We start from the raw sequence: 9,139 nt of genomic DNA, 5'->3' as shown, positions 1-9,139 counted from the left end.
TTTATTTATTTAATAGTCTAGTTTACCGTTCAAAAGTTCCCTAGTATCTTACCTGTTGGGATGCTACTCCTCAGAGGGTTGGGCCGTGGACTTCCCTGGACGCATGAGTAGCATGAAGGTGTTTAGATGTAGTGACGATGTTTGAACACCAGGTGGAGCAGGTGCGGCGCGAAGATAGCTCAGGCTCAGTAAGCCGAAAGAATGCTCAGAGATGCTGGGCCAGACTCTACCCGGTTCTTGTGCAGAACCCCTGGGTGTGGGCATGAGGAGACACGCCAAGGGATGGATGCTCAAGGACTAGAACTTGCCCCAGCGCCTGTGGGAGCCGGGCAGAGTCAATTCGGGAGGACACCCAGTGGCTACAAGCGGCTAGACCATAGAGCAGGCAAGCGAAGAGAGCACCGGGGCCTCAGGGCAGGCTCCGGGCTAAGCGGCAAGTGCTGGGGGTGGGGTGGGCTGGTGGTGGTGGTGGATGCAGGGATGCTGGGAAAGCACACACAGGGAGCTCCGGGAAAGTGGGGAAGTACATGCGCGCCAGGAGCGCTGGAGCCATGGGATGCCCCACTTTGGGAACCAGATAATAAGAATTTCTTTATGGCCTATTAAAATGCAAAACGTTGTGCACAGATATTAAAAAACAAAAGAGGAACCTAAGCAAAATCACAAGCCGCTGTTTATACCCACTGTTACTTGCTTCCTCGAAACGTGGGCCTCTTTCTCAGTCAGACCCATCCCAATGAAAACCCAGTCTCTGGGACCAAATCGTTCCTCTCAATTGGCCAGCTGACCAGTGACAGAATCCCCCCTCCCCCAAAGATAGCCACAGTGCCACACTTCCCTCTGATCTGGAATCCCTTGGTAAGAAATCAGGAAGCTGTCAGGCGGTGGTAGTGGTGGTGTACACCTTTAATCCCAGCACACAGGAGACAGAAGCAGGCGGATCTCTGTGAGTTTGAGACCAGCCTGGTCTACAGAGATAGTTCCAGGACATCTAGGTTTGTTACACAGAGAAATCCCGTCTTGGAGGAAAAAAAGACAAAAAACACAGCTCCCTATTTCAGTGATAGAATTAAACTTTTAATTTTCTTTCTAGAAACTTACAAATTCCAAATGATAGATATTTTTATATTAAAAAGATTCTTCTTTTAAAAGATAACGCAATTTTCTCTGACAAAATCATAGGAACTCTTCAGACCCCATGAGCATTAGGCTAGGCTCACGACCTGGTCCCACCCACCCTGGGTGTGGGCTTTGGAGAGGAAAAGTATAACAGCTTGGTCACCAGAGTAAGGTTTAGATGGCTAGGATTTCCAAATTCACATTCAATATTTCTGCTGTGACTACAGGCCTCTGTGAGGAAGGAGGCAGTATTCCATGAAGAATACTGCCTTCTGGATACAATTTTAAAAATAAGCTGAGTGGTGGTGGTGCATGCCTTTAATCCCAGCACTTGGGAGGCAAAAGCAGGCAGATCTCTGTGGGTTCGAGGCCATCTAGTCCATAGAGTGAGTTCCAGGACAAGTTCCAAAGCTACAGAGAAATGCTGTCTTGAAACCCCCCCCCCCAAAAAAAAAAGAAAAAAGAAAAAAAAGAAAAGAAAAAACACAATGTTTGTGTGTCAAAACATGCATCCTGGGGCAGAGGATGTAGTCCATTTGATACAGTGTTGGTTTAGCAAACATGATACCTTGGGTGTGATCTTTAGCACTGCAAAAAGCAGGCGTGGTGGCTCTTTTCTAATTTTAACACTTGGGAGGTAGAGACAGGAGAATCAGAAGTGCAAAATCATCTTCATCTTCAGCTACATAGTGTGTTTGAAGATAGCCTGAGTTACAAGGGATCCTATCTTAAAAAGAAAGGAAAGAAAAGAAATTGTATCCCATTATGCACTCCTGTAACCTCCACACTCCAGAGACTATAGCAGCAAAATTGCAAGGCTAGAACCCTCCAAAAGGGAACAGATTAACCCTCTCTGAGGAAAACCCAGTGCCAGGAGCCCACTTCCTTCACAGCCTTGGAGACCGTCTCTGCCCACCAGACAGGTCCCCTCTGTGCAACAGAGGCAGGGTCCCAAGAAAACCTGCTGCACTTGACCCGGTAAACTGGGGGCATCCAAGGACATGCGGAACCCAAGAAGTGGGAATAGCTCGTTACCTAGAGCTTAGCAGAGGAAGATCCAAACTCTGCCAGTCCCTTGATGTCATTTGGGAATGTCATCCAGCTGCCACCATCAACCACCAACAAAATCCCTGAGACATAGGAAGCCAGAGGACTGGCCAGGTACAGCACGCTGTGGGCGATCTCCGTCTTGTTTCCAAGTCTTTGCAGAGGGCTTAAAAGACTCTTTAATTTCAAACTGTCCTGGGGGCCCCCTGGAAGGCAATATGAAGTGGGGACCCAGTCAGCCCCTAGAGCACAGTGTTCGCTGCTCCCCCAGTCAGCACTCTGCCCCACCCACATCTGGAAAAGGGAGTTGTTCTACCAGGACCTAGCAGAAGAGCAACAGAACCAGAGTGACACAGAATCCACAGGGGGGAGAGTGATACCTTCCAGGAAATGAGGGTATGGAGACCCTAAGAGGAGGCCAAGTTAGACAAGGGAGAAGGCCAAACATTTGGATAGCTTCTTGACTGGAATGAGACAAAATGTTTGTTGTTTTTGTTTGTTTGTTTTCCAAGAGAGGGTTTCTCTGTGTAGCCCTGGCCATCCTGGAACTCACTCTGTAGGCCAGGCTGTCCTCAAACTCTGAGATCTGCCTGCCTCTGCCTTCTGAGTGCTGGGATTAAAGGTGTGCAGCACCACTGCCTAGCTGAAGACAGAATGTTTTAAACCCTGCTACAATTCAAGAAGCTTTGATGGATGTCCCAAACTCCCAAAGAGACTTACCCAGTCGCCGGATCCCCTCGGTGCCACTGATGGGACCAGGAGCCAGGCTGTTGACACGGATATTCTGGGGACCCCACTCCACAGCCAAGTGTCGTGTCATAGCGTCTGCGTGGAAGAAATGCGCACAGGAGGGGAGATGGTCAGGCTGTGCTGCCTGCGAGGTGGCCTAAATGCCACAGGGAGCTCAGGATCAAGTCTAGCCTCTACAGTGCCCACAGCTAGGACCAAGTTCATGTGCAGATCATCAGCCTCCAGGAATCACCAAGAGGAAAATCGCTCATACCTACGGCTGCCTTGGCAGCGCCCGCATGGAGCTGTAGCACCTGGCCCCGCATACTGAGAGTGGCGGTAATGTTCACAATCACTCCTCCGTGGTCCTAAAACATGCAAGGGATGATGTTGAGTGGGTAACCACAGGAGGAAAGGCCCCTGCCAGAAGGATACCCACCCGGAAGAACTTCTCATAAACCACTCGCGACACATTGAAGGTGCCAATGGTGTCGATGTCAACCACAGTCCTAAAGGCATTGAAAGACAAGGCGCTGGCAGGGCACAGGAAATTTCCAGCTGCACCTGGAGAAGAGAAAGGGGAAAGCTGGTGGGTGTGGCCCTGAGAAGACAGGACGCTAGTGGGCAAGCCCTGTCAAGAGTACAGACAGGAGCCTGTTCGTTGTGGGCAATCAGAACGTGGAGACCTTCAAAGAGGTCTAAGCTGGCCAAGACAGGGCGCAGAGCACTTGAGGAAATTCTTGGGCAACAGGCACAGGATAGAAGAGTAGATGCCAAGAAGTTAAGTTCTAAAAGCAAGTTCGGAGACAGCACTTGGGGCAGAAGCAGAAGGATCAGGCGTTCAAGGGCAACTTCAAGTCCATAGTAAATCTAACCCCAGCCTGGGCTACAGGAAATTCTGTCTCACAAAAATAGATAGATAGTAGACCGGGGGCAGTGGTGACGCACGACTTTAATCCCAGCACTTGGGTGGCAGAAGCAGATGGATCTCTGTGAGTTTGAGGCCAGCCTGGTCGACAAGGCGAGTTCCAGAATAGCCAGAGCTAAATAGTGAAACCCTGTCTTGAAAACTAAAATAAATAAGTACAAAAAGAATTTAAAAATTAAAGAAAGATTTTTTAAAAGATTTATTTATTTATTGTGTATATAGTATTCTGCCTGTATGCCAGAAGAAAACACAAGATCTCATTACTGATGGTTGTAAGCCACCATGTGGTTGCTGGGAATTAAACTCAGGCAGTGCTCCTAACCACTGGGCCATCTATCCAGTCCCAATTTTTTTTTGTGTGTGTGTGTGTTTGTGAATGTGACCTTATTCGAAAATAGAGTCTTTAGCTGGCATGGTGCCCTAAGGCTTTAGTCTTGGTGGCACTTTGGAGGCAGAGTCAGGGGGAATCTCTGAGTTCAAGGCTAGCCTGGTCTACAGAGTGAGTTCCAGGACAGCCAGGGCTATACAGAGAAACCCTGTCTTAGGGGGAAAAAAAAGATTGAGCCGTAATATATGATAATAATATCAATTATTCAACAAATATAACATTTGAGTAATAGCAGATATTGTGAAGTGATTATACAGTTATGTAGTATTATACCTAAATTATTCTGTAAGGCTATGAAATCACCTTTTTTCTGGGCCAATGACAGTAACCAGGGCTTTTTACATGATGAGATCCATTCCCAACTCTATTACTTTGATTTAGTGTTTATTTATTTAGAGAAAGACAGGGTCTCTCTATGTAACTTTGGCTGTCCTGGAACTTATTATGTAGACCAGGCTGGCCTCAAAATTCTCTATGTTGACCAGGCTGGCCTCAGACTAAGAGATCTGCTTACATCTCTGCCAGAGTGCTCAGATTAAAGGCCTGTGCCACCATACATGGGGAGGCAGCCCCATACTTTTATAATGTTAACACTTATTATATATATATGTATATATATATATATACATATACATATATATATATACATAAACACACACACACACACAAAACGTGTGTGTGGGTGTGTGCGTGTGGTGTGTGTGGGTGTGCATGTGCCACGGCATTTATGTGGGGGTCAGGGGACAAATAATCTGTGGTAGTAAATACATTCTTTATTCTTTCCACCATGTGGGTCCCAGGAATATGATTGAGGTCTAAGCTACTGAGCCATCTCACCAACCCACTTTTGTTTGTTTGTTTTGTTCATCTTTTGTTTTTCCAAGACAGGGTTTCTCTGTGTAGCTTTGGAGCTTGTTCTGGAACTCCATTCTATAGACAAGGCTGGCCTTGAACTCACAGAGATCTGCTGGGATTAAAGGCGTGTGTCACTGCCACCCGGCTACCAGCCCGTTTTTTACAGTGGAAATCTCAGTACCTAAGAACACCCCTGAACTGTGACTTTCAGGTTCACAGGGCACCCGTGTAGATTAGGTTTACTGATCCACCATTCGGAAAGAGCAAAACTTGTCAGGCCAGAGCCTGCAGCCTGAGTCTTGCCTCCGGCAACTGTGAGGCCATAGTTGAGCCAGGACAAGCACCTAGGCTCTCTGGCACACCCCTGCCCCTGGCAACAGGGTTCTGGAGGTTCCAAGCAGCACTACCGACCTCTGAGAAGACTCTGACCTCACTTATTGCTGACTCACAGTTAATAAGGATGTCGATTTTGCCAAACTCCTTCAGTGCCTGGTCCACAGCAGTCATGACGGCTGGGGGAACTCGGACGTCCATAGACAGAGGGAGGCACCGCCTTCCAGTGGCAGCAACCAACTTTTCGGCAGCCTAGGCAGCAGAAAGCAAGAGGGTTGGCTAGCAGCCTCAGCCTGGAGAAGCAGCCTTCAGACCTCCCTGCCAACCAAGCCTTGGCTTGAAAACAGCCATCTCCTGGGCCATGACCCCTGGTGGACGTCGGTAAGACATCCCGAATTCTCTGTAACCTGTCATCTGTCCCAGATCCCACCATCTGCCTACCCTGTAGGCATTTCCCCTGGACCTACTGAAGAATTCTAAAACCATATTACTTCCAAAAACATGACCCAATAAGTACACTTTTGAAAAGGCAAAGGTATCTTTTTTTTTTTTTTTCGAGACAGGGTTTCTCTGTGGCTTTGGAGCCTGTCCTGGAACTAGCTCTTGTAGACCAGATTGGTCTCGAACAAGGCAAAGGTATCTATGAGGGTCCATTTTCACTGAGTTCCCTACACAAGAAGAAACAGATTTTGGTGGTTTTAGACCCTGGGCCTCAGGACTCTTCCCCACCCACGTTCAGAACCCCAGTCTTCCTCTCACCGAGGTCACTCTTGGCAGGCTCCTGCTGGCGATGACAGTGTGGCAGCCATGCCTGCAAAAGCAGATGGCAGCCTGAGGAGACAAGTAAGAGGGGCACACCCTGGGGGCGCCTACCAGGCAGAACTCTACAAGGAACACTCCGGAGAGCTTCTGAGGCCGAGGTATGAATCAAGGCTGAAACATGACTGGCAGGAGGCACAGGGACTCAGGCAGGGTTGGGTAATTCTGAAAGGACTGCTGGATACCATGGTTGCCCACTCCTAGGTTTCTGCGCTATGTCTCTGGCTTGGGGTATTCTGACCCAGATACCGTGTACATGGCAGAGAAGGTGTGGCGGGCTACTGGTGCCAATCCCAGACCTGTGCAGGGCCTGCTGGGGCACTGGCATGGAGGACAGAGAGCCCATTTTGAGAGAGGGAGCCTCATGGTGACAATGGGGACTACCCGCTACACAGGTTCCACAAAAACTACACTAACTTATCTAATCTTCATGATCAGATAACACACAGACCTTTGTTCTGCAGAGAAGGAATTGCATAAAGCCTCAAATAACAGGCCACTACCTGGAGTCAGAATCAATTCTTGTGGGATTCACTTCAGGTTGTGGAAAGGAGAGCACTGGGGAGTGCTGGAGAAGGGCTCTTCCGCCTCTGCCTCAGCCAGCTTCAGTAGCAAGTCCCTAAGCCTCTCCTGACGCCACAGACCTGTCCCAAGAGACACTCCGCCACCGCCACCGTAGCAGCCCCCTCACAGCCCGTGAAGCGCTGAGGCTAGTCACACAGTGTCACCCACCTCTAGGAGACTCCAAAGGTGCTGTCTTCCCCCCAGGGCAGCACGGAACCATTCCCCAAAATCCATTAGGGTCCAGTCAAAGGAAAGGAAAGTGGTAGGGAGGGTCCCAGAGCAGTGTGTACCTCATGAAAATCTCAGTGATCCGGAAGCCAATCCCAGAGCCACCACCCGTGATAAAGGCCACCTTGTCCCTTCATAAAAGGAAAATGTAGTCATTTTTAAGTTACTTATTTTGTCTCTATGAGTGTTTTGCCCATATGCCTACAGATGCTGTGGTCCTGTGTGAATGCTAGGGACCAAAGCTGAGTCTTCTGAAAGAGCCGTAAGTGCTCTGAGCCACTGAGCTATCTTTCTAGTCCTTAGAATCTACTTTAAAACCAATGTTTTAGCCGGATGGAGGATGCATGTTGGTAAGTTCAGTACTTGAGAGGTGGAGGCAGGGGAACCAGGAGTTGAAGGCCAGCATGAGCTACATGAGATTCTGCCTCAATAAAAAAATCACTGGCCAGGCAGTGGTGGTGCAGGCGTTTAATCCCAGAACTGGAGGCGCAGGGTAGTGGGGTGGGGTGGGGTGCAGAGACAGGCATTGATCATCTTCGTGAGTTGGAGGCCAGCCTGGTCTACAGAGTGAGTTTCAGGGCAGCCAGGTCTACACAGAGAAGCCCTGTCTAGAAAAACCAAAACTAAACAAATTAAGTAAATAAATAAATCAGTGTAAACAGAGGGTAAATGGGTAGCCAAAGGAGGACTTTGAGCCCATGGACATTCACCCAGTGCTGCTGTGAAAGGAATATGCTCCTGCAGAGGATGGAGTCTAACAGGTTTCGACGAAAATCCCTAGCCACAAATCTGCAATCTTTAAAGTCTTTTATTCTTGGCTAGAAGTTCGGGGCTGAAGGGGACTATTGAACCTAAAATGTCCTGTGTAGTAAGGTCTCAAGTGAGATGTTTTCAAAACGAACCGGCTTCCTCACTCAGTCCCTCATCCCATCCTTCCGGAACCCCAAGAAACTTCACGTCTATGATCGTCCAGAAGTAGGGTACTGAGCACCCGACCTCTGTGCTGTCGCATCAGCAGCAGTTCCATTCTGACCCTTGTTCCCCAACCCCGGATCGCTCCCTGGTTCCCTGCTTTAGCTCACTGGAGAAGGTCCGGGCAGAAGAGGTGGTGGTAGTCAGAAAGACAATCGTCTTCCTCAACGTCGGGCGGCTGCTGGGCCATGACGCTGGGTGCCGGCTGGAGTGGCGAGGGCAGTAAAACCGGGAACCAGATCCTACCTTCCAACGCTGGCTGCGAACTGCGCTCTGCAAGCGGCTCGCTCCGCCCAGAGCCCAGAAACATCCAGGACCAGAGTCCCACCCCCGCGTCACCCCGCCCACCGGGCTCTCCCTGCAAGGAGGCCCCGCCCACAAGGAGGCAACTGGTCCCTCCACGCCTTCCTATCCCCGCCCTCCAGCTCTTCCGATTCCACCCGGCGGACACCCCACCCATGGTGGCGCGCGGCCTGCTGGGACTGTGGGCGGAGGCGCTGACGCAGTGTGCTGCTCCGGCCTGTTAACCCGCCCGCCCCCCCCCCGCCCTCCGCTCGAGTCCTTTCCTAGTTGGACGTCTGTGCGGCCGCTTAATCCAAAAACCCAGGCTCGCTAGACGGTGTGGTTTCAGCTGTGGAAGTCGGAACTCCTGACGTGCACCGCTCTGCCGCTTGGACACTCCCTCCCAGTGCGAGAGGATGGGGAGCCTGCAAAGCCAATAGTTCCCTCGCGTGGCTCGTCCGGGTGAAAAAAATCCCAGAGTGACCCTCTTGGTGGCTGGCAAGGATCCAGATTGTCGTGAAGCTGCTCAGGCAGACCGGTGCTGAGAACCCAGGACTGGGTTCCATCGTCAAGATTTCGAAAAGTGAAATGACTTGTCAGCTAGCCTCCGAAGCGGTCATGTGTATCAGCTACTTGTGTTAGCCACTTCAGGATCCGGGGTGAGATGTGACGTGCTGTATCAAGCAGCAGTCGCTGTCACAGACCACACCAGGTCTGGCGTGCAGGTTGCTCTCTAGTGCCTGGATTGCATTGAGAGAAAGATGAGAGTAGCCGCTGAAGTATAAGCCTCTGCTGTTCCGACCACAGGAGACCTGACACAATACCCACAAGGACTGGGACCCCTACCCACAGGCTCCGTGCCTTGAAGAGGCCCT

At 50.2% G+C, this 9,139-nt stretch overlaps 1 protein-coding gene across 4 annotated transcripts; it reads right to left on the bottom strand.

Moving 5' to 3' along the window:
- Nucleotides 1-1,058: 1,058 nt before the first annotated feature.
- Nucleotides 1,059-8,489, bottom strand: Decr2 (2,4-dienoyl-CoA reductase 2). Of its 4 annotated transcripts, none has more exons than XM_075941422.1 (9): nt 8,093-8,489; nt 7,073-7,141; nt 6,159-6,210; nt 5,516-5,651; nt 3,335-3,459; nt 3,170-3,263; nt 2,887-2,991; nt 2,155-2,372; nt 1,059-1,825 (listed from the first exon to the last, which is right to left on the bottom strand). In XM_075941422.1, exons 1-8 carry the CDS (start codon nt 8,440-8,442, stop codon nt 2,155-2,157), a joined length of 1,149 nt encoding a protein of 382 aa, XP_075797537.1. In that variant the 5' UTR covers nt 8,443-8,489; the 3' UTR covers nt 1,059-1,825. The 4 variants fall into 4 exon arrangements, with proteins under 4 accessions (XP_075797537.1, XP_075797536.1, XP_075797538.1 ...); XM_075941421.1 differs by having other exon boundaries at nt 1,071-1,842; XM_075941420.1 differs by having other exon boundaries at nt 1,072-1,847; nt 8,093-8,488.
- Between the last annotated feature and the right edge of the window lie 650 nt (nt 8,490-9,139).

This window comes from Microtus pennsylvanicus, chromosome 11 (assembly GCF_037038515.1).
Source record: "Microtus pennsylvanicus isolate mMicPen1 chromosome 11, mMicPen1.hap1, whole genome shotgun sequence".
NCBI lineage: Eukaryota > Metazoa > Chordata > Mammalia > Rodentia > Cricetidae > Microtus > Microtus pennsylvanicus.
This window is presented reverse-complemented; position numbering and strand designations above follow the sequence as displayed.

Bases quoted from the DNA above. Each gene is read 5' to 3' on its own strand.
- Decr2 (XM_075941422.1), bottom strand. From the start codon at position 8,442: ATGGGTGGGGTGTCCGCCGGGTGGAATCGGAAGAGCTGGAGGGCGGGG. The intron at 6,211-7,072 runs GTACACACTGCT...CTGCTTTTGCAG, and splicing joins ATCACTGAGATTTTCATGAG to GCATGGCTGCCACACTGTCA. The intron at 3,264-3,334 runs GTGGGTATCCTT...TGCATGTTTTAG, and splicing joins TTTATGAGAAGTTCTTCCGG to GACCACGGAGGAGTGATTGT.